We start from the raw sequence: 26,207 nt of genomic DNA on the forward strand, positions 1-26,207 counted from the left end.
CTTCATGTACATATATTTTGCCCATTGATGTTATCCTATTTCTTTATTCTTTTAACACATATATGAAGTATTTTGCTCACACATGTTTACAAACTGTTTTGTACCCAGAAAGAAAATCACTCTGAACTGACATGCAAATAAACACATGGAAACAGTGGCAACTACAGTGCGAAAGAGCTAGAAACATGAATAGCTATGCTGAAGCTCATATTTGTCCAGAGCAATTTTTACTGCAAATTTCTCCAGGACATACAGCTCACCTAAATATCAAATATCATTTCCCCCATATATTCACCAGTAAAAATGCAAAATTAGGTTTTCTGGTTTAACAATGCATGAGCCAAGTGCAGGACCCAATGGAAACGTATTTTAGTATTTATCTTCATTCTTCATCAAATACTAAATGAGTATTCTGTTAACTACATGGTAAAGGTACCTAAGTAGTCACAGTGTTTGGTGAGTACTTTCTTTATGTGAGTTAATATTCCTTGCAAAGACCTTCAGGGAATTTAGTCTTTTTTTATTTGTTATGTAAACCAATCTGACTACCCTATATAATCAGAACTAGTTATTCACAACTTTTATATTCCATTGATGTTGTGATCATTTATAATTAAGTTATCCTAGAATATTAGATAGTGGGGGGGGAGAGAGAGAGAGAGAGAGTTAGATAGATGATGGACAGATGGACGGATATTAGAATTGTGCAAATCATTCAGACAAGATGTTTCACAACATATAGTCACAAACAATCCTTTCTGTTCAAATTATTAAAGCCGATGCATCTCTTCCAAGACTCACATAGCTGCTTCAGAAGCCATCTCTGGCTCTCTCCACATGCACATATGCATAACCATTTTGATGGTGGTGGTTTCACAAGTAGTGATAGCCTCTGAAACAGCCACAAGAGTTTGCATGTTATCAGTTTGTTAAAGTAATTTAACTTTTTTTTCAGCCTTTTAACTCTTCTTTGTGGACACTTTGGATATATTGTATGTTTTGAGTTTTGTGTGTAGACTATGGCTATAATAATAATAATAAACTCAACTAACAACTAGCAAATTTATTTTAAAAGCATCATCAAACTGCATTTTATACTGTTATGAGAGAAAATATTATTATAAATATGTATGTTGAGAGGGGGTATGTTTTTAATCACATTTAAAATCAATGGTTGTAAGAGTGAACATACGAAGAAGCAGCAGTAACTCCCAACAGACTGAAACGTTTCATTAAGGTTCTTGTTCCTCTCCTGTTGTTTGTTTGTTTGTTTGTTTTTAATGAACCTGCAATCAGTACCTTAAAAACTGGGAAAGAACTTTCAGAAAATAGATGCTTACAAGCAACCATCAAAACATTCAAAACAGACCTGTCAAGCTTTCTTCTAATCATTTTTAGTTCCTTACATGCTAATAGCTCAATGAAAATGTATAAACCTGTGGCTGATACAGGTTTATACATTTGCATTAAAAACTGATTTAAGAAAAAAAAAAGTTATCCCTGGCAAACGTACTAGTGATTAATTGCCACAGCTGTATCAAATACAAACATTTAAATTTCAAGAATTTCAAGTGGCAGATATTCAAGCACATGCTCCCTGGGATCAATGGGATTCAATACATTTAGATTTGGCTTGATGGCATTTATTGCTTCTAGTTTTGAAGAGTCTTCTATTACGTGTGAATACATGATATATACAGCTCTCGATGGCATGATACATCTTCTACTACTGCTGATTCCACCCCTGTCTGGAAAGGTCACAGCCTGTTCAAACACAATGTCCATGTTTATGTTTTCCCTTTATTGCTATGTGTGCAACAGTATATTTTCTGTTTGTTAGTGTGCGGTTTATTTTCTGCAATGAACTGGAAAAGTACTGGGAAAATAAATGGTGCAAAAGCTCAGATTGATACAATTTCTTGATAGACAAAGCAACAGCAGTGTTTGATACCTGTTTTCAGCTCCTGATTCAGTAACCTGAGAGTACATCTCTGTGATAAAAGAAGCTCCAGTTCTCCTTGTCAAAGGACTGCATGTCTCATATAGCAGTATATGTAAATAACTGTCTTGCAAATACTTTTAGATGGGTATGTCAAATATCTGTGAACCAGCCACCATCGCTTCCCTCTTTGTTTGCTTTTAAATAGCAAAAATGTTTAGCTACAAGACTGTTTGTAGCTACACAGCTATCAGATAATAGCATCCCCCTGACAACAGGTCCTAGTAAACAGTAGCTGTGGCTTGCTAAGTCAATGGGCCATGAGAAGGCATTCTTTGTATTGCATCTGATGGCGTGAAGTTCAAGACTGCACAGCTTTTAAAAAATATACAGTGCACTTTCAAGAGCTATATCTAAAGCAGAAGATGCACAGAGAATCCAATGTGATATTGGAATGATAACGCTCATGGCTCACGGCTTCAGCATGCAGGAGAAAATTATGTCCAGATGTCTTCTCTCCAGTAAACTATAATAAACAGATGGGTTTATTATAGTTTACTGGAATTACGTAATAATCATAATCCCAAATTATCTTTTGTGAGCATTTGACTCAGTGGACAGAATATCAAACTTAAGGCCAGCAAAATTCTAACTGATATCTGTCCTCACCTATGAAGCTTACTGGGGGCAATCAATGTCTCTTGGCCTAACCTAGCCCACAGGGTTGTCATAAAGGAAGAAAAAAATTCAGTCCTCAATGTTCTTGGAAGAAGGCATGATAAAAATGTAATAAAATCAATAGATATAAATATGATGGCATTTTCAAATAGCACTTTGAGGCCTCATTTTCTGGTGGAACCAGAGGCCTCAAAGTGGGGAGGCTTCATTTTCTGGTGGAACCAGATAATCAAATTTCTGATGGCTATGTCTTATGGTGCAGGTCTGTGTGTTTGGGTTTTTTTTTGATTTAGTAAAAATTAGAGTCACTGGTAGTTGGGCAATGTACAAATTTAATAAATAAATAGAAATACATTAAAAAGACTATGTTTGCTCAAAAGAGTTCCAAACTTGCACACAGGATTAGAAAAGCTACATTCTGGGCTTATTTCAAACATCCTTCACTTAGGTTTCTTAAATGGCCCTTTATATCTTGTATATACAGGTAGTCCTTGTTTAATGACCATTTGTTTAGCGATGGTTTGGACTTACGACGGTGCTGACAAAACTGACTTACGACTGGTCCTTGCACTTATGGCCATTGCAGGGGGGCGTGCAGTCATGTGAGCACCATTTTTGACCTTTCCAGCTGGCTTCCGGCAAGCAAATTCAATGGGGAAACACATGATTCACTTAATGACCACGTGGTTCCATTAATGGCCATGTGATTCCCTTAACAACCACCACAAAAAAGGTCATAAAATCGGGTCAGATTCACTTAATGACCTCATTGCTTAGCAACCAAAATTCCAGTCCCAATTGTGGTTGTTAAGCGAGGGCTACCTGTATGTGGAAGTAAGCTCCACTGATCTCTAGCAGGATTTATTTCTGAGTAAGCATGCGCAGGTCAGGTTGTAAAACATATTTAGCATTTGCTTAACAAAAGTCTTTCTACAGCAGTAATGCAACTCTTGCATTTTAAAAGCAATGAATTATCTTACAAATAATTGTACAAATGCTAACTCTTAATCTTCTAACATTCTAACTCATTTTGGAATCAATACATCCTGGTACAATGAAATCAGCTCAGAATAAATGATCATACAAATGACAATAAGGGATAATACCAATACTATGGACAAAGGATCTAGAAGTAATGCAAGACATATATTTCACAAAACCCCTGAAATTCTTCGTATAAGTAGAACATGTTTTCCAGTCCATCTGTTTCCCCCCCCCCCTCTCCAAATTATGATTATCTAGAGAAATCCTTAGGGGACCAACACAGAGGTTAAGAAATAGATAAAAAAGATCAAAGCAAAAACACAGCATCTAATTTATTCTGCTCTTTCAAGCCACAGCAATTTCTTTCCAAATTGAAAATATAAAATAGCTTATTTAGTATAAACTGCTACTCATCAGCAATTCATTCAAACGCATGCTATTCAGCCATGTTTAAGTCTTTGAAACTAAAATCAATTGGGTAGGCCAAGTTGAGACTAAGTAAGTTGAAATAAAATTATTATTTATGAAATATAAACATTGCATAACTAGACCATTCCTGAATGATTATTCTGGCTCAGGACTATTTCAGAAAGTTATTTCAGTAATCTACCACGTAAACAGGGAGAATACAGGATTCACACTCCCTGTTCTTGAACATCTTGAATTTCTATTTCAAACACTAGTAAAGTAGCATGGAAAAATGAAGCAGGAATAATAGGTACCTCCTCTTAGCATGGAAGTTATCACATCTTCATTACTGTAAAACCACAGGCAAATATATTCCTATCAGAGTGTTCCCTCTTACAATTTTAATATAAATCAGCCATTTGAACTGGAATCTGTTCAATACATGCTAAGTCATGATCCTTGATGCTTTCAAACAATAATAAAAATTGTCTTTTTTATATAGCTGCCCTGATTTTATTTTTGACAACTTCCAGATATTGGGAGATAGATTCACTTATTAATCACCTTTTTATTTCCAATGATAGTGAGTGCAACTGTGGTTAATATGTGTTAAAAACTAATCAGTTCACCAAAGGCATCTACCTTCAGAGCACTTGCAGTGAGTAATGATGAGAACTATATACCAATCTAGTTTTATTTACCATTTCTTTTTTTGACAAATCCATCAAATCAGATAGTAGTAACATTAAGCTAGATATGTCAAAATTAGACATTCATTTTTTTCCCCATTTTCCTCATTTTTGGAAATAGGAAAAAAAAAACTTATACTTACCATTAAACTTCGAAACTTCCTATTTTCTGCAATGTGAAAAAAGCTTTCTCTTGTGAAAATCCTGATGTGCTTCACTTCATTATTGTACCTATGGGCAATGAATAACTTATGAATATAAATGTGTTTTCAATCAGGAAAAATCAATAATTACTTGACAGCATGCCCAAACCCTCCATGAATAAATTCTTAAGACAAAACACATATCCATGCCAATACACTGCTGACACCTAATTAACAAAAGACATTTATTAGGGTCTGGCTAAACACGCCATCTACGTTCAGATTTAAGAAAAAGCCTCCCAGCAATATCTAATTATTGGATCCCACCATGCTGATTGCATTCAAATTCATACTCACAAAGATACCAACAGCTTTTCAAAAATTATTATTCCTTTGATGTGATATCTTTGTTCCCACTCGATTCAAGGGAACAATTCTGTTTGGCTTCAGTTGATAGCTTAATCAATTCTGAAAAATTTCTAGTTAAAATGCAAATAGACCTCTAAATCACCCTTTGCTAGCTAGCATAAAATCATTTGTGTTCCAAATCACAGATCCATTAGTACACTCTCCCAACTGAAGAGATTACTTGCAGAAGGTAATAAAAACTGGATTCCAAAAGAAGAGAACACAGTTGACTCCATGAAAAGACATAAAGGTTGCCCCAGAGTGCTATGGCTCCATAAGGGGATTCCTGGATTAGGACCCCCTCCAAACATGGACCCGAAAGACTGTGTGGAAGAACTTTAGTGACTTGCTGATCCTTACACATAATTGTAAGATTCCAGAGAGCCAGTTTGGTCTGGTGGTTAAGGCACTGGATTAAGAGCAGGGAGACCTGTGTTCTAGTCCTGCCTTAGGCACAGAAGCCAACTGGGTGACTTTGGCCCCATTGCTTTCCCTTAGCCCTAGGAAAAAGAAGCCAATGGCAAACCACTTTTGAAAATGCTGCCCAGAACACTGCCTGTGGTCCATGTGGTTGTCATGAGTCAAGACTGTATGGAAATGGGGGACGGGGGGCAGGGGAGAGCAACAACCTCAGAATACCTCTGCTTGGCGAGGGACACTAACTTCAAAAAAGTTTAGTACGGCAGGCAAGCCAAAAATACTTTTCAAATCATAAGGTTTTCATAAACATTTTAACAAATGGAATGTAACTGGCATATATTTATCAAAAAATTTCCATATTGAACATTCATATATGAATTGCATGGACAATATAAAGAAATACATAATTCACTTACTTAATGCTAATGGCATATTCTCCTGATTCTTTAGTCCTATATCGCACTAAGTAAGTGCTGTTTACCCGGTTAATAAGTTCTGCTTCTGCTTGTAATCTTTCCATTGTTCCTGCATACCTGAAATAAAGTGAATTTTATTTTATTTCATTTTATTTTATTTTGCTGCTCTAAAAACAAACATAACCTTTTGATTATGCCAACCCCTTGCAAATTTTGTGGCCATATCTTAGTACTGACAAGAATTATATACAACAATCATGGGCAGAAGTACCCAGGACAAACTGGGGTATTCATAAGCAATATCTATCTCCCATTCCGCTGGCTATGGCATTCTCAGTAATACATTCAACACCAGGAACTACATTTCTTGGACTGCAGATAAATCCAACCAATTGCAAGATGCAGGAATTCTGTGAGATCCACAAAGGATAATCTGTGCATGGAATGCTATTTCAGTTTGAAGGCCCTGGTACTTTGCTTCCATGATTAGAATAGGTACTCCTATATACGTACAATTGAAAGATTAAGTGGCTGTTTTAAGAAAAGAAATGATAAACGATGATAACTGATCAAGGCTTGTGAGGTGCTTGTTGAGTCTTCTTCTTATCAGCCTCCTATGAGAACCAATAATTCTTCAGTCTATTTTTAATCAATGTACCAGAATCAGTGATACCAATGTACCAGAATTAACTGTCCCTGAAAAAATGTTGTCTGCCATCAAAATCACTCCTCTGTACAAGCACTTTAAGTCTTTGGGGGCATAAACAAATCCTACATCCAGTTTAATTCAGAAAAGAACAGGGGATGTCAGCAGATATTGGCAAAATACTGCTGGCATGCATCATATAGTATTGATTTATCATTCTCATCACCATGGAGAGCCATACTGATGCTCTCAAGAACTTAGGCAGTTCAAGGAGGTATCTAGAAACAAGCTTCCTAAGAGAAGAATGTAAATTGTATGTACACTAGGGGCCAACTGTTTCTTGCTCTCCTCATTAAGAAACTGAGATCAACGACATCTATATGAAAGAACTGTTTTGCTGTATAAGGGAGTGGCTGGACATTCTGGACTTAGATTTGGGAGGATAGGGAGGTCAGCAAGTGTGACTGGGTGGAAACTGTCACTCTCATCACTCAAGTGCAAAGTCCTTAGCCTTTGAAGGAATAGCCATCTCTTCTTATATTGTACCATTTCACACAGAAACAAAATTGGTTGTAAGCCAGGTTTATCCATGCAAAAATACTGTTATACAGTATATATAGTCAATTAAGTTCGCTTATATTACAACAAGATGCATTCTGTAGAAGATCAGAAAGGTTAAACCACAACAAATTAGATTTCTATTAATATAATTTTTTCTCTCAAGCTATTTATTTGAATTCCCAGCTCTACCAGAAATAAAACATAACAATTTATAGCTACCCACCATAGTTGGGAAGAATAGTCTACTGGCTTAGGAACCTAAAATAAGATAAACATATTAAAACAAAATGCAATTAAATGTAATAAAATCAATTGCAAAAATATCAATTAAAATAAATTACCATTAAATGTGTAAAGTTTTAGCTTCCTACTATAAGAAAAGTACATTGATCTTCACCCATTTTAAGAAAATGATTAAATCAGCTACTCTGCATTATTTGTGGCATTGTTGCTCATATTTCAGTTTATACAACTAAGTTCAAAAATTATCTTTAGGTGACAATCCTAGCTACAGTATATCAGTTAATGTAAAGATTTATTACAGAAGTTTTCTTACCTAGATTTGGTAACTGAATTCACCATCAAATGCCCATTTACTGGAATTTGTACCAAAGTAAGTTAAGCATCCAAGCAAAAGAACAAGATTTTATAGCAAATTTAGGTTCGCCACCAAACACAGGATCACTTATCTAATATCCATTCTCTTCTCAGAAATAGTATTTTTTCACTCTATATTGTAATAGGCAACAGAATCAAGCAAGGTAGGAATATTCAAAACTATATTTCCAACAACTCCAGAGAACAAGAGGGCAAGAAAAAATGTGATTGCTCTTTTCAAAAGCAGCCATGCACTTTTGTAATGCCTACTCCCTGCCTAAATATGTATGCTCATGAGAAGTTCATCAACTCGATTTTACATATCAAAGAGCTGAACTAAAGGAAGTACAATCCACTTCAAATTAAGCACATTTAAACCCTGTCAATGTTGATTATTAAGCATGTACAGTTGTATTCCTATTTCATTGAACAAATCAATGGTATTTAATTATTGCTTCAATTATACTCTTATTTCTAAAGGTTTATCTTTAGATATTACATCATTGCATTTTCTCTAGATATATTGTAATATTAATATTAATCACAATTTTTCCATGATTTTAGCATTATAATGGTTCTATAATTTAGAATGGTAATTTTACTGTTCTATTATTCTAAATAATCATTTAATTGCCTTATATAAATTGTATAATACCTTACTATATTAATTTTTATGCCCAAAATTCTTAAACTTACAATTTTACTTATATTGTTGTATGGCTTTATAGCTTGTTTTACTCTAGTCAATTTCTGTGCTGTATAGCCTGCATTGATATTTAGCAAGTTAAATGTGATTTTTTTTTTCAAAAATTTGTTCTGCTGGTCAACGACCAAAATAAAATGACGGAATGACCAAAAGTTTATCCTTCCCAACTCACTGCTACTTAAAAAGCACAACTATTTAATGATAACTCTAGCAGGTAATACCTTCTGGTGACAGTCCCAATACACCTCTTTGAGATTTTTTTCTTTTATTGAAAAAAATATCATGTTGGTAATAGTAAATTGACAGCCATACCCAAATTCATGGTGTGTGTCAGCCTCATCGTACTGATTACCCTTGAGAGCTAAAAAGCATACCCACCCACCCAGCTTTATACTACTGGTTTTAGCCTGAAAAATTTAATGGCAATAATTTTATTATTGCAGCTATCTATTGCTGTCTATATAAAACAGAACAATATGCATATTTATTTTCAGCATCAGCCATTATTTTTCCTACTAGAACATTAAAGGTTTAATATCTTTATCAGTGTGCTGTGTTTCCATAGCATACTTCAGCCTATTTCTCTTTCCTATTGCAAACAGCTTGTAGCCAGAGATGTTCAAAATGTTTTTAACAGGACCATTTTGAATTCAGAGCACCACCTTTCAAGCAGGGGGGGAAAAAAACTCATTTCAATTGTGAAACAGCTGTTCTAAGCCCTGAACCTTGAAACAAGAATTTCACACCCAAAAACAGCTGTTTTGAGCTTGAGACATACTCAACGCAATCCAATTCACACTTGAAAGTCAGTTCTGCACTCAGAATGGGGTGTTTCAAATTAAAAAAGCTTTGCACATCCTTAAAATGTAAGTAAGTCATCCAACAACTGCAAAACCCACACAGAAATATATAATCAGCGGGGAAGAATCAACTCTGTCTCACATAGACAGCTACAGCATGCTGATTTCCTCAACTTCATGTGCTACAGCTATGCTGGGCTACAAGCAAAAGAAACTTGTGGCTAAGGGCAGGAAGGGCACTAGTAACCACACTACCACTACCTTACTGTCTGTCTCTGAAAAACTTGATTAATTTATGGTAGCTTTTGCCTGTCTCTGACTGGGCCTCAGTTTGGCCTCCTTCCTCCTTTCTAGATTTAACAACTGTTCCAAATCATAAAAGACAGCGCTTCAGTTTCCTCTGTTTAAGTTACAGGAAAGAATCAAATCAGAAAGCCAAAGGGCAGCTGTTTTCTCCAATCAAGATAGGTGTGCTCAGCAAGCTTTTTTGCTACTTAACTACATTGACGGAAACGCGATGAAACATGCACTATGACATCGCAATGCACTCTTTGTCACTTGCCCCACTGCTACAACCATGGAAGCCTATGATGCTCAGCCAGAAATTACTTTCTTTGCTTGGTAGTGGTTGAGAGGAAATGTAACCCCAAACTCAGTTAAGTGAAAGGATAGAGGCTTGAATATTCTTTGTGTGTAAGCACACCACAATCATTCTATTCCTCATTTTCTCCTTATTCTTTTATTGTTCCTGATGTTTCCTTTAGGCACAAATTACAGGCAAGGGTGATCTTAGTATCTCTGGGTTCCTGTATCACAGCCCAACTCTGAACAGGAATAAATTCCAAATTGGAAAGTGGGTGTGTTAAAAGGAATGACAGGGAACCCCGCTGAAAAGTTTTAGAGCGTGTAACTGGCTCATTGAAAATAGCAGGAGATCTGGAGGGTCAACTCCCATAGTAAAGGTAAAGGTTTCCCTTGACGTAAAGTCCAGTCGAATCCGACTCTAGGGGGCGGTGCTCATCTCCGTTTCTAAGCCTTGGAGCCGGCGTTGTCATAGACACTTCCGGGTCATGTGGCCAGCATGACGACTCGGAACGCCGTTACCTTCCCGCCGAAGCGGTACCTATTGATCTACTCACATTTGCATGTTTTCGAACTGCTAGGTGAGCAGGAGCTGGGACGAGCAACGGGAGCCCCGCCGCGCGGTTTCGAACCGCCGACCTTCCGATCGACAGCTCAGCGGTTTAACCCGCAGCGCCACCGCGTCCCTTCAACTCCCATAATAGCACTGAAATGAACAAATATGTACAAGTAGGGCTTCCAGTAGAGCTGCATGTCCACTAGATGGCAGCAAAAAGCTAATGCTTTCTGTGTATCTTTGCTCCCATCTAGTGGTTGCCCATTCCTGAAATGGTGACTCTATATCTGAGGAGAAGCTACTGCCTCCAGGCATGGTATAAGAGTTACATATGCCCCAATAAGTACATTTGTTCTTTGTGTGTAGCTGCTGAGAAGAGTAGACCCAGACTTTCATTGGGGCCAAGAGAAAATGAATATATTACTCAAATGGACTGGTGCTAAACACATGAACAGGACACAAGGGCAAACCCTAAGGCCTTTTGGAGGGTGGATCAGCGTGAGATGAGGTAGAATGACAGGTGCTGGAACTGAAAGGAAGACTCTCCACTTCCATCCATCTGGATTCACCTCCCTTCTGCCACCTGCCCTCTACCCCTCAAGGCCCATCAGGCATCAGTTGTTACTGGCTACAGCTCATAATCCCAATTTATCTTATCCATGCCCTTGCTGGGACGTATTATGGAAGATATCTTTTCATCAGACCACAGCATAAACTGCTGGATTATAACACATGAAATCATCTTTAACTCAGGATTTGTACACCAACAAAAGCCTTCTGTGAAAATGAATGATAACAGACTTCAAATGTTTATTAACAACAATAAAAAACAAAATGAAAGCTAGTAAATATAAGCCACATTCATACAATATGAAAATGTCTTGCTGCCACATATTTCACGCTGCAGACAGAAAAATGCCTATCAGTATTATCTCAGAACACACCATGCTATAGATATTCTAGGCTCTCATCCATTTTTCATTCAATATTTATTGTTCGTGCCTTTTGATGTATGTATTTTATGCTGTTTCTGGGCACTTCTATATGGATTAGATATAAGCGTTGTTACTTAATAATAATAGTAAAAGCAATGGTGCCTTGAAGATTTGATGGATGTTTCAGACTCTTCCAACTGTTATCATTTGTCAAAACAGAATGGCTACACTTTCCACTTGCAAGGGAGCAGTGGTAAAACATCCATTTATCTTTTTAGTAGCTTCATGCTTCTAACATACCAGAAACTGATGTTTATTCATACTTGAATTCTTGCAAGTTTCCCAACTAAACTTCTCCCTTACAAAAATATAACATGATGCTGGTGAGATGGATGAATAGCAGGGGCATGTAAGAACAGGCAGGGGAGTGGGGCCATTGTTGTACTCTGGGGAAATATGATGAGAACTCCAATTGAGGTTGAGATGGGCAGAAGTAGATAAGCCAATAGAAGCAGCAGGAAGTCCATTCAGGAAAAGAAAGGTCTGAATATTGAAGCAGGTCCCTTCTTCTGAGCTCCAGCTCAAGGGCCAGAATAGCTAAAATGTATGGCACCTCAATCTCAGACTTGCTGGTAAATACCAGGTCTCATGAAATAAGACCACATCTATCTACAACATGGTGATGAACCACAACACAGACTCTGCATGTATTGCTGAGACCTGGTTGGACACTAATGGGGATGAAGCTGTGTCAGAAATCTGTCCTCCCAGGTTTTGAGGTTCTGACATGCCAAGGCTTAGGTAGAGGGGTAGCCATGATCCTATATGACATATTCACAGAAGCACTGCCCTAGAAGTGATTGGTTGTGAGTGCCTATGTGAAAAAAACAACTTTACAGACGAGCCCAATGCTGTGCTGGTGTACCACCACTTAACAGTCCAGCAACAGCGCTTCATAGACTATCATCTCGGGACTGGTGTTGGCATCCATAAGGCAGATCCATAAGGCTGCAACTTCCACCTGCATGCCCTGGGAGTCTTGTGCAGCTCATGAGTTCATGTCTTCCCTGGTGACTCCAGGGCTTTAAATGACTGCATTACGAACCTATTGTTATGGGAAACTTCCTTCATAACCAGTGTGACTAGCGAATGTAATAGAACTGGAGCATTCTTGCCTCACTGTTAAGAACAGCCACTTTTTTTCACAAAACATTTATTTAGACTTTGAGTGTGCATGTGTGCGCACACACAGAGAGTAGTCCTCACTTTATGATAGTAATTGAGACTGAATTTACAGTACATCGCTAAGTGATGTGGTTGTAAAGTGCAACATCACATGACTGCATCACTTAGCAAGGGCAATCCTGGCAGTCCCCATTGCTGTCGTTAAGCAAGAATCATAGGTCATTATGCGAGGGTCATTAAGCAAGAACCTCCTGGCAACTTCCTGCCAGCTTCCAACAAGTCAGTGGGGAAACTGGCAGGAAGTTGCAAGTCCCAGGCAGCTTGCAAGCAGACTGGTAGGCAGGTAAGTGGCGCGTGCAAGCGATTTTGGGCCCGGGGGTGGCTGCTGCCAAGTGCAGAGAGGGTGCACAGCGGCTGCAGAGGTGTGCGCAAGTGATTTTTGGCCCGGGGATGGCTGTTGCTGGGTGGGGGACACTTACCCAAGCGACTTGTGACCTTCCCTGCTGACTTCTCCATTGGCTTTGCTTGTGGGAAGCCAGCAGGGAATGTCACAAATGGTGATTATGTGATCGCAGGACACTGCAACCATTGTAAATGCAAGCTGGTTGCCATGTGCCCAGATTGCGATCATGTGACTGTGGGGTGATGTGACAGCTGGAACTTCAAGAACCAGTCATAAGTACCATGCGTTCAGCACGCTCGCAACTTCAAACGATTGCTGATCAAGTGATTGGTAAGCAAGGACTATGTATGTGTTGAGTTTTTCCTACTAACAGATTAAGCTGCTGTTGTACCTAGTCATTTTGGCCAGGTGAAAAGGTTGCAATTGATTGTCTCCTCTCACGTGCTTCATGCAAACCACCTGGGGGGAGGAAACCTGCCGGACTTGTTTCTTACTTTTTTTTTTTGTTCTCTGCCAGCAATGTAGCCAAGCAAGGCTTGCTCCAAAGGGAGTTAAGTCCTTTAAATATGTTTTGCTTTTGTTTTTGCTTTCTGTAAATAAATTATTTTTATAGAAATGCTTGGTGTGTGACTTTTTTGACCTCTCCTGGGCTAAAGGCTTTCCCAGCATCTGCCAACAGGTTATCGGCCCAGTAAACAGCCCAGTAAAACCCAGAGAGAAAAGAGAGATCAGCTCCACACCTCATGCACAATTTAAAGGCAGGTAGCAAAGACCTGTGAAGATTTTCTTTGGAGCCACCTGGAGATTTTCCAGCAACTGCCGGTCTACAGGACAAAGAAGCTAGCTGAGGTGACTTGCAAAAGAAGGAAGAAGCCATGGCTACCTCCCAGCCCTCAGCGATGCCTCTGGAGCGCCTATCAGAGACCAACTATTTGAATTGGGCCCTGAAGATGGAGATGTATCTTCGCAGAGAGAATCTTTGGCTGCCAATTGGTGAGCAAAACCCCCCAAATCCCAGTGCTGAATGGCTGAGACAGGATGAGCGGGCTAGAGCCACCATTATCTTGGGAGTTGAGGACAATCAGCTAGTCCACGTGCGAGGCATGCAGTCTGCAAAGCAACTTTGGGACGCTTTGAGAGACTTATATGTAAAGGCAACAGCAGGGAGTAAAGTTACTCTGACGAAAAACCTGTACAGAGCCTACCTTGCGGAAGGAGAAAGCCTTCCTGAGCACCTGCATTATATTCAGCAGCTGTTTGTTGAGTTGCAGGAGAGAGGAATGGAATTTACACCTCTCACAAAATCCTATATTCTCCTGTCCTCACTAAATGCAACGTGGGACACGCTGATTTGTACCCTGGAGGCTATGCCTGAAACAGACCTCACCCCATCATATGTTACACAGCGCTTATTCGCTGAATGGGAGAAGAGAAAGGAAAGATCCCCCCCATCTCTTCTGGAAAGCTGCAAGACCAGAAAATGAGGGAAAAGAAGGGAAAAGAACCTGAGGCCACAGCGCTAGCAAGCCAGCGATGCTTCACTTGTGGTTCAGCTGGACATTTGCAAAGAGACTGTGCCATAAGACCCAAGAGTAGAAAGACAGAGAAGAAGAACACAAGGGCAACACAGAAGAAGGCTCTTCAGACAACCCAGATTGCACAGGTTGCTGAGAAGGGTAATTCTGATGTATGGGTGTTAGATTCTGGGGCCAGTTGTCATTTATGTAATTGTAAAAGCTCTTTTGTGTCACTGTCTAAAACTGAAAGACAAAGTGTATCTTTGGCTGATGGGTCTGTCACCAAAATTATGGGACAAGGTGACTTGTATTTATCCTGCTTAGGAGAAACTGTAAAAGGTGTGTTGTATGTGCCAAATTTACAATCAAACCTTTTATCTGTGGCACAATTGGCTGCAACAGGGTATATCATAACATTTAAGAAAAATGGTTGTGAGATATGTAAACATGGGAAATTGTGTGCTACTGGTATGTTAAAAGACTCCTTGTACATTGTGCAAAATGCAAGGAAGCCAAGCTGCAAGGCTGCAGTTGGCAACACTCCATATCATGACCAATGTGTACACCTGATGCACAGGAGATTTGGTCATGCTAATGTCAAGTATATAGCACAAATGCCACAGCTGTGTGCTGACCTAAAGATAAAACCCTGTGATAAATACTTAGATTGTGTAGTTTGCAAAGAATGCAAAACACTAAAAGCTCCTGTGAGTAAGCACAGTGACAGAGTTACAACTAGACCTTTGGAAATTGTACACTCTGACATTATTGGTCCTTTTGCTCCAAGTCTTGGACAAGCAAGGTATGCAATGACCATCACTGATGATTTCTCAAGATACACATTTATCTACATCTTAAAACAAAGATGAGGCATTTGAGAAATTTAAAGGTTTTGTGACATGGGCAAATGGAAAATTCCCTAGGCCTGTATCTGCACTCCAATGTGATAGAGGAGGAGAATACCTTTCTCACAAATTCAGAAGGTTCCTAGTGGAAAAGGGGATAGAACAAATTCTTTCTAACCCTTACACCCCTCAGCAAAATGGTGTTGCTGAAAGAAAGGGCAGAACCTTGCAAAATGCGATGGAATGCATGTTAAAAGATTCAGGATTATGTTTTAAGTACTGGGGAGAGGCAATATCTACTGCCACTTATGTACAGAACAGGTTGTATAACTCTGTGATTCAGGACACTCCATTCCATTTGTTTTATGGTGTGAAACCAAAGGTAAACCATCTTAGAGTGTTTGGTAGCACTGCATGGGTTCACATTCCAAAACAGCAGAGAAGGAAAGGAGGCCCCACAACAAAGAAAGCCATCTTTGTTGGCTATGAACAAAGCCAGAGGAGCTACAGGTTCATAATGGGAGAGAAATTAATAATTAGCAAAAGCACTTCTTTTGCTGAACAAAACTGGGGGAGATTAAATTCTAGCTCTCCAGTTGAACTGACCACCACAAGAGAACAGCAAGGACTTGCTGATGGTGATCTTTTGCCTGATGAGGACATTAAATCAGAAAAGCAAACTGAAGATCTGTCTGATGAGACAGATGCTTCTCAGGAAAGTGATAGGAGTCAAAATTTAAGCCCTGTATTACCTCGCAGATCTCAGAGGAGTAATAAAGGCGTTCCTCCATCACGTTTTCAGGCTATAACAGTAAAGGCTTTTCACATATTTACAGAACCTGAGTCTTTAGAACAAGTGAATGCTTTACCACCTGAGATTGCACAAAATTGGCATTCTGCCATGCAACAGGAATTAGCATCCTTGAAAGAAAATAAAACATGGAAACTGGTAAATCTACCTCCCAATGAACGCTGTCTGGGTTGTAGGTGGGTTTTCAAACTGAAAAGGGATGCTGATGGCAAAATCCAAAAATATAAAGCAAGGTTGGTTGCAAAAGGGTTCACTCAAAGGAAAGATTTAGACTTTGACAAGACTTTTGCACCAGTTACTAAAGGTGAATCAATTAGATTACTGTTAAAAGTTGCTGCACTCAAGGGAATGTCAGTTAACCACTATGACATTCAAACTGCATTTCTCTATGGTGATTTAGACCACAGATTATACATGCAGCAACCCCCTGGCTATGAAAAAGTGGAGAATCTAGTCTGTGAACTGCAGAAGTCAATCTATGGGTTAAAACAAGCTGCTAGATCCTGGAACCAAAAAGTAGATGAAAAACTGCAGTTTTGGTTTTGAAAAAGGAAAAGCAGATCCCTGTGTATATATGAAGGACAAACAAGGCTGTATGTATCTGTGCATTTATGTTGATGATTTGCTGCTGTTCACATCAACAGAAAAAGGCTTGATTTTGAAGCCTGCATAAAAAGCCATTTCACATTAAAAAGCCTTGAAATTATAACAACCTAGGTTTGAAAAAACACAGGAAGAATGGTAGTTTTCTGTTAAACCAAAGGGGAGATAATGGTAAAGTAAATGGAAAGACATATACAGTTGTCAGAGAAGTTTGTTTTGCATCTTAATCTATAGTGTAAAAAGGGGAGTGTGAGTTTTTCCTACTAACAGATTAAGCTGCTGTTGTACCTAGTCATTTTGGCCAGGTGAAAAGGTTGCAATTGATTGTCTCCTCTCACGTGCTTCATGCAAATCACCTGGGGGAGGAAACCTGCTGGACTTGTTCCTTACTTTTTTTTTTTTTTCTCTGCTGGCAATGTAGCCAAGCAAGGCTTGCTCCAAAGGGAGCTAAGTCCTTTAAATATGTTTTGCTTTTGTTTTTGCTTTCTGTAAATAAATTATTTTTATAGAAATGCTTGGTGTGTGACTTTTTTGACCTCTTCTGGGCTAAAGGCTTTCCCAGCATCTGCCAACAGTATGTATGTGTGTGTGTAAACATCGAAAATTAAACAGCTTTACTAGTTAAATTCTGATCAGTTAAACCAATTTTTATGCTGGTTTCCTTCAGACTTCTAGTTTGAAGTCTAGTAACCCACAACATAATAAAGTTGCCTTTTTAATCAACATTAAGATAGCATGCAACCTCCCCCAACAAAAAGACAGTATCTATTGCATCATGAAATATTAATTTTAAAAAACTTAGTAAGAAGCAGGCAAATTAGCTGTAGACCTTGTTATAAAAGCAATCATTTTGACAAACATAATTATATAGTGCTACTTACACATGGGCAAGGTTTTACTGCATCACTTGGAAAGAAACCAAGCTCCTGGGTCATTAAATTTCTACCCTACAGAGAGACAACAGAAAAAATAAATAAATATAAATGCCATCTGTATTCAGAGCAATTTAAACTTGCACATTATGGCTTGCCAAATGTTGCTGAATAATTCATTAATGTTCAATACCTGCATGGATTAGAATGACTGATATCTAATACAGAAACTCTGGAGGTTGTGGCTTTCTTAGTGTTGGGATAAAATTCCGTAATTTACATTGGTTTCACATCTAGTTTGGATCTATTTTTAATCTCTAGCTAGGGATTAATGAATCACTTTATGTCCAGTCCACATCACCTATGTATGTGTTCACTTGTATTTCTCAAACAAAACTTCTACTTCTTGATCCTTTTAATACTATCTGTATTCACCCACTTGGATGCCCAGTGGAAGAAGCATTGTTGATAAGGAAATCTTACAAGCAATAACTTCAAGCTTAGAAGATCCTTGAACAAGTAAAGGTACTGCAAGCCTCTTGAGTTCAAGGGTGTCTTGGTCTTTCAAATGTTAACAGCCCATTTATAACACTGATTGCATTAGCTCCTCTTGTATCATTAGTGACTGGATCAATTTCAGTATGTGATGCCAGGGGATGCAGACAGATTGCTTGGAGTGGTAAATGTCATCATTAGTTCTCTTGATTTTTGCTCAACTTGGCTCATAACTTTCAGCTGGGAGGTGGGAGGTAATTAAAGGTAACTTAGTTAAAATCGTAACATTCCTCTCTCAGGAAGACAAAATGTCTCCCTTATTTAAAGGAGGCGATTATAAGAGGTCTGCTTTGGATTCCACAGAAATAGACAATTACTGTATTAGCCAGTTCCCAACTTTCTGAGATTGCATAAAGTGACTAAGCCAGTGACAGTTTTTAATTACAAGAATTCTGGAGGAAGCTTATTTTCTTACTTCATTCCAAGCTGGCTTCTAAGTAGGCTACAGGGTTGAGATCATCTGGGTCATCCTTATGGATGATCCCTCTTTGGGGATGAACAAAAAGAGTGCAACTCTGTTAATTCTTCATATCTTCTGAGTGGCTTTTGATACTATTGACCATGAATTGCCTGGGAGTGCTTGGAATAGGAGGCACACTTTTAGAGGCTGCACTCCTGTCTCTCAAGCAGAGTTCAGACGTTGCTTAAGAAAAATTGCTCCTTGAAGCACAAGCTAGTATCTCTCTAAGGTTTTCCAGACTGAGGCAACAGCCAGGAGTCTCTCTTATCAGTTACAGTGATATGCCAACTGTGTATCTTCCTGAAAGAAAATGACCTCAAAACTGTGGCGCACACACACTGGTAATGTCCAAGTGGACTACTGTAATGTGCTCTTTGTATGGCTATTCCAGAAACTTCAATTGCTTCTGAGAGACATAGCAAAGGACAGTATACTGGATTCCATTTTGTTTCTGGGCAGAATACAGAGTGCTGCTTACTGAATTTACCAGAAAAGAGATCTCTGAATTTAAGATGACTTTACATCCCCTCGCTCAACAAGAATTAGATAGAAAAATATTAGAAACAGACCAAATCCTGGAGAATTTCCCTTCTCAACAAAGGAATGCATACAACACACTTATATATGTGTATTCATCAGAAGCCACACACCAGAAAAGAACAGGTTAAGCCAAAAAACAAATTTATATTAATTTAAATAACTAGCAAATAACATTAAGACTTCTAAATAAGGTGCCTTTGTTACAACATTAATTGAACCTTATCTGCAAATACCAACCATTGTTGATACCTAGAAATGTGCACACGTTTTCCTTTCTCCTTCTAGTAGAAATCACAAAAATAAGAGAAACAGAGAGAAAGCGAAACAGGATGGAAATGGGGCAAGAGGAAGCAGTAGCTGCAATGGAGAAAGAAGAGAAAAAGGGGAATCAAACTATGATGAAGTAGTTGGACAGGACAGCAAAGGGAATGAGAGAGAGAGAAAAGTCCTGCTTAGGGGTCACGGACTAAGTTTAATTCACCATGTAAACAGTTCCTCCTAAACTACAGTTAAACTTCCATGTAAGCTTTTCAGCAGCAGTACTTGTAGCCTTCTGCACCCTTACCCATTCTTTTATTCTTAATCTCCATTGGTAATTCCTGGAGGGAGGAATTACCTTTCTATGGGTGCATACAATTTGAGATGAGGCTACTTGAGAAAATGCCTCTTTCAATGATCACTGCAGTCATCTGATGAGGTTGCCATGGTCTTATTTCACAATAACTTGGGATCAAGCTTTTCCCATGGCCACTCCAGCATTCACTTCCTGAGGGGAGTAACCTTGTACCAACTTGTCAACAATGCCCTAAAGATACTCTTTTTCAAGCTGGCTCTTCTGCACACCTTTTCAATTGTTTCTGTTTATTTTTAAATTTTGAGTTCCTCTTTTATAGTAAACTACAAAGATTTATATTTACATTTTTAATTTAATTTAATTATGTCAGTAAGATTAGACAGAACCTAATTTAAATTAATGAAATGCTACACTCAGATCTCTCCCTCCTCCAGTACACTGAACTGCCTGCTGATTGCATGATGTGGACAGAATCTACCCAGGATAGGTAGTCTCAGAAGATACCCAGTTCTAAGCCATGTTGTGCTTTATAAATGATAACCAGTACCTTGCACTCAAAACCTGACCAGTAATTAATCCAGCTCATGCAGCAGTGATGTCATGTGGCAATATCAAGTCTATCCAGTAAGCACATTAGCAGCAGCTACCTTTTGCAAAAAGTGAACTTTCCAGTGATCTTTAGGGACAATGAGTTAGAGCAGGGTTTCTCAACCAGGGTTCCGTGGAACCCTAGGGTTCTGTGAGAGGTCACTAGGGGTTCCCTGGGAGATCACGATTTATTTAAAAAAATATTTCAAATTCAGGCAACTTCACATTCAAGAGGTAAGTTTCATTCTTTATTTTCAGTTTAAAAACACTGTTAATGCATGTATATAGGCCTACACATGAAACAAATATAACAATTTTGTAACTTCTGGCTTATATTTGAGCCTGAATGTGCAGGGGTTCCCTGAGGCCTGAAAAATATTTCAAGGGTTCTCCAGGGTCAAAAGCTTGACAAAGGCTGAGTTAGAGTAATCCATATGGGAGGTGAGAAGAGCATGAACAACTGAACTGACACTCCAGCCAAAGCTGGACAAAGGCCCTTCCAACTATGGCATCTGCAAGAACTATGAATCCAGAAGCAGCTCCAGGCCTGCTCTTTTAGGAGAGCACAACCCCAACCAGATACAGAGTTGGTATAATCCCAGAATCAGTAAGCTTCTGAATTAAGCACCATTCCATCTTGCTTGGGGTGAGTCTAAGCCTGTTCCTCCTCATCTAAGCTCTGACAGCTTCCAGACATCAGGGCAGGCCTTCTACCTCATCTCCCATGTAATTGAGTACCATCAGCAAGTCAACAATAGCTCATCTCGTAACAAGAGATGATTTGCTCAATGCTTCATGTAATAAAAAACAAGGCTCAAGATTTCATACAGGAGTGCCCACTGCCCTGTTCTTCTCCTCCAAAATGACACTGGACTCACTCACTCACTCACTCACTCACTTGGAAAGGAAAGGAAAGGAAAGGAAAGGAAAGGAAAGGAAGCACCATAACAAGGTGTTCCCTATTCCCAACTCTCACAGGCAACACAGAAGGATCCCAGTTCCTCCACGGGCCATCCATGAAGTTTCCCAGAAGACTGCTGTCAATTACCCAGCACACATATATGCATTATAGATGAATTCTGTGTGTCCCTATATGTAAAAAATAGCATGTGTGTGTCCATTAAGACCATCTCAGATCTATCCTCCTTCATAATGTGTTGGTTCTACTCAAGAAAGCATTTTTAAAAAGGGAAGCTCTTGCTTGATCCCAAGAGAGCTCAACTACATTGTTTGGCTCAACATGCTGATCATCCTTAATGAATTTAGATTTTGTTTACCATGGAAAAGTTCTCCAAAACAAGACATTGTTGTTTATGCCAGTACTAGAGATTTCAAATAAGCAGTACTGTTACTTCCAAAATTAATTATATTAAAAAAAGAAGGGGAATGAAGAAATTTGGTACTTCAAACTGAATTTTAAGACAACTTCCAGAACTCGGAGAACAATTGCAATATTGGGCCTTTGACGTATAGTCTGACTTTTATCACAGACACATGTTGTTTTTTCTTTTGAATTTATACGAAGTTGAATGCTGTGTTTTTAACCCTGGGGATAAATCCCAGGGATGCCAAACATTTTAGCATAAATTGTGATGCAATTCTAACTTTGCAGGTTCTCTTTGATATTGCATAATATTCTATACACTGCCTTTTTATGCAAATTGGGAACTTGAGAAAAGTACAAATATTCTTTATGGTGGTATCTTCTACAACCAGAAAATAAATTAATAAGAATTGGATGTGTAATTCAGAGTATTTAGAGTACTCTAGGTAAATCTGGATCCAACTCTTTGCTTCTGTTATTCCTTGTTATTTTTCTATTCTCTGACACAAATTTATTAGCATGCAAGACCTGTATTTAGTTAAATTTAACACTGAAGAAACCTTATTTAGAATTAATTGTTAATTAAGTCAACTTATTATTTTGATTAATCGAGAGGTGCACATTGCACAGACTGGAAAGCAGCAGGTCCACATCTGATTCAATATTTTAGTTAAATGTAGAGAATAGAAGGCAAAGCCTAGGAACAATACAAATAAAGATCATTACTCAAATACAATGTATTTAATCCTCTTAAAAGGATGTAAAAGAAATGTGACTCAAAAATCTCAATCTAAATCCCTAAATCATTAGGGAAATGAATAAAATCAAAATATTCTGCTCTTCCAAAAAGACAGGAAGTCCCAATGGGTTGTGTCTCCTTCAAAGGGGGGGGGATGGAATGTTGTGAGCTGCTCCCTCCTGTCATCTGGAGTTTAACAAATGTAGAATTTTACGTACCTTTACCACCAAGTTTCATATTATATTATTATTTGTGTTTTAGACTCTGCTTTTTAACCTTATCTACATCAAAAGTGTATGTAAGCCACTCAGAATTGGAGTGGCATATCAGGTACCAGTAGGTAGATTGATCCAGATGGTGCACATGCAGAAATAAGCAATGTCAGGTGACTTATTAAAGGAGTAAACTCAGAAAAGAAGGATGACAACACAGAGGTGAGAATCCATTAGACAGAAACAATGATCAGGCTGAAAAGCAGCACTAGTGATCGGAGAAAGAGATGCAAAAAGATACTCACAGGAACACCCCTGGCTGCCAGGGTACAGGACAGAAAAGAGTGTACAAATTAAGCTGTGAGGCAAAGGAAAAAGGTATGGACCGGGGAAGACCTCTCCAGGGAGTATTAGAAAACAAGAAGGAAAAGGAGAAGAACAAAACAAACTGAGTTTATGATGCTGAACAGGGGATCACTTATGCAGAATAGAAAGTGTTGCATACCGGGGAGAACAGCAACAAGTCAAACTATATATTAAGGCAGTGTTTCTCAACCTTAGCAACTTTAAGATATGAAGACTTCAACTCCCAGAATTCCCCAGCCAGGATGGCTGGCTGGGGAATTCTGGGAGTTGAAGTCCACATATCTTAAAGTTGCTAAGGTTGAGAAACACTGTGTTAAGGTACAGCGGCTGTATGAAAGTACAAATGTATTGCCAGCAGCTGACTTTCAAGAGTTACTATGACTTCTGCACAGAGTTTAGCCTTAACTCTAGGAGAGTTAAGATTCTTTCAACTTGAACTGCTTTGCACTAGTAGTAGTTTACTGTATTAAATGATCTACAAATTTTGCATTAAAGATTTAGTAGAAATTGAGGCTTCTTGTACACTCTCCTTTCTCAAACCAGATAATTTGAGATAAGCCATTGCCTAGGCCTTTTGCAGAAGCTAAAGAAATTTTAAAATTCTTCAGCTCAGCCTAGTGCCCTGATACTGATAGTCTACTCTTTCCCACACTTCAGATATGAAGATCTCAACTCATCCATTATAGCCACTGTTAAGAATACTGAGAGTTGAAATCTAAACACATGAAGAATAATCCAACTAGAAAGCACTAAATTAATAAAGGCAAATTGAGCTAATAAAATGGTACTGTACCTGCCAAAATAAGCTGTGTGCATCTCCTTTGATGAGTTCAATTATGTCCCCAATGTGGATGAATAATGGAGGACCATCAGGTGGAGCTGGCTGAGGAATCCCAGTATAGTTTCTAATCACTTGCATTTTTGGTAAACCTTGAGAGAAAGGGAGAAAGATTAGTAACCTAAACCTGATAAAAAGTTAAGGCAGTGTATTATCTCATATAAACCCCCACTTTCCCATCACTGATTCTGTTTCCTGAATGGTAGGTCCTATCCTGGACATTCTTCCTCAAAGAAATTCACCAGTCTGATGGATATTTTTAGGCTTCTAAAAAATTACACCATCCATTTTGAAACTTATGCTGCTCCCTTTTCTCTCTCTCAATCACATATTATTCTTAATGATTTCAGTAAATTAAACAGAATTTTTATAATTGTACCTATTGTCAACTTCTACCAGGACTATAACATAGCATACAAATGAAAACCAAAAACAGAAAAAAGAGTTTACCAATTTCAAGGGAAAAATTAATAAAAGTTTAAGAAACTTGTTTTTCCAACAAGAGGTTTCGATGGAGAGAAGTCAAAGATGTTTCAAAAGCTTATTGTATATGAGTACATGAAATAAATAATAAAAGCCTAGGACATGCTTTCTTCAGCAAAGGATCATTACCTTGTCGTGGTGCTGGAGCTTGAGCACCTCAATGATGCCATGAGCTAAACCGTGAAGGGCCACCCAAGACGGGAAGGTCATGACAGAGAGGTCAGACTAAATGCGATCCCTGGGGAAGGTAATGGCAACCCACCCCAGTATTCTTGCCGTGAAAACTAAATGGATCAGTACAACCAGAGATATGTCGGTATACCATCGGAAGATGAGACCCCCAGGTCGGAAGATGGTCAAAATGCTACTGGGGAGGAACAGAGGATGAGCTCAACTAGCCCCAGACGTGATGACGCAGCTAGCTGAAAGACGAAAGGACGGCTAGCGGCCGACGGTGCTGGTGGTGAACGGCGAATCCGATGTGCTAAGGATCAACACACCATTGGAACCTGGAATGTAAGATCTATGAGCCAGGGCAAATTGGATGTGGTTATTGGTGAGATGTCAAGATTAAAGATAGACATTTTGGGCATCAGTGAACTGAAATGGACTAGAATGGGCCACTTCACATCAAATGACCACCAGATCTACTACTGTGGACAAGAGGACCACAGAAGAAATGGAGTAGCCTTCATAATTAATAGTAAAGTGGCTAAAGCAGTGCTTGGATACAACCCAAAAAACGACAGAATGATCTCAATTTGAATTCAGGGCAAGCCATCTAACATCACAGTGATCCAAATATATGCCCCAACCACAAATGCTGAAGAAGCTGAAGTAGAGCAGTTCTATGAGGATCTGCAGCACCTACTGGACAACACGCCTAAAAGAGATGTTATTTTCATCACGGGAGACTGGAATGCTAAGGTGGGCAGTCAAATGACACCTCGAATTACAGGTAAGTATGGCCTGGGAGAACAAAATGAAGCAGGACATAGGCTGATAGAATTTTGCCAAGACAATTCACTCTGCATAACAATCACTCTCTTCCAACAACCTAAGAGACGGCTTTATACATGGACTTCACCAGATGGACAACACCGAAATCAGATTGATTACATCCTTTGCAGCCAAAGGTGGCAGACATCTGTACAGTCGGTAAAAACAAGGCCTGGAGCTGACTGTAGTTCAGATCACGAACTTCTTCTTGCACAATTTAGGATCAGACTAAAGAGATTAGGAAAGACCCACAGATCAGCTAGATATGAGCTCACTAATATTCCTAAGGAATATGCAGTGGAGGTGAAGAATAGATTTAAGGGACTGGACTTAGTAGATAGGGTCCCGGAAGAACTATGGACAGAAGTTCGCAGCATTGTTCAGGAGGCGGCAACAAAATACATCCCAAAGAAAGAGAAAACCAAGAAGGCAAAATGGCTGTCTGCTGAGACACTAGAAGTAGCCCAAGAAAGAAGGAAAGCAAAAGGCAACAGTGATAGGGGGAGATATGCCCAATTCAATGCAAAATTCCAGAGGTTAGCCAGAAGAGATAAGGAATTATTTTTAAACAAGCAATGCGCGGAAGTGGAAGAAGACAATAGAATAGGAAGGACAAGAGACCTCTTCCAGAAAATTAGAAACATTGGAGGTAAATTCCAGGCAAAAATGGGTATGATCAAAAACAAAGATGGCAAGGACCTAACAGAAGAAGAAGAGATCAAGAAAAGGTGGCAAGAATATACAGAAGACCTGTAGAGGAAGGATAACAATATCGGGGATAGCTCTGACGGTGTGGTCAGTGAGCTAGAGCCAGGCATCCTGAAG

At 38.8% G+C, this 26,207-nt stretch overlaps 1 protein-coding gene across 1 annotated transcript in view; it reads right to left on the reverse strand.

The window, feature by feature from the left end:
* VAV3 (vav guanine nucleotide exchange factor 3) overlaps positions 1–26,207 on the reverse strand; it is a 197,995-nt gene that overhangs the window by 15,939 nt on the left and 155,849 nt on the right. The window contains exons 20-24 of the mRNA XM_063298356.1: positions 23,856–23,992; positions 17,714–17,779; positions 7,516–7,550; positions 6,086–6,202; positions 4,842–4,929 (exon numbers count right to left, since the gene is read on the reverse strand). Of these exons, the coding sequence (XP_063154426.1) occupies positions 4,842–4,929; positions 6,086–6,202; positions 7,516–7,550; positions 17,714–17,779; positions 23,856–23,992 (443 nt within the window). The remainder of the gene's footprint in view (positions 1–4,841; positions 4,930–6,085; positions 6,203–7,515; positions 7,551–17,713; positions 17,780–23,855; positions 23,993–26,207) is intronic.

This window comes from Candoia aspera, chromosome 3 (genome assembly GCF_035149785.1).
Source record: "Candoia aspera isolate rCanAsp1 chromosome 3, rCanAsp1.hap2, whole genome shotgun sequence".
NCBI lineage: Eukaryota > Metazoa > Chordata > Lepidosauria > Squamata > Boidae > Candoia > Candoia aspera.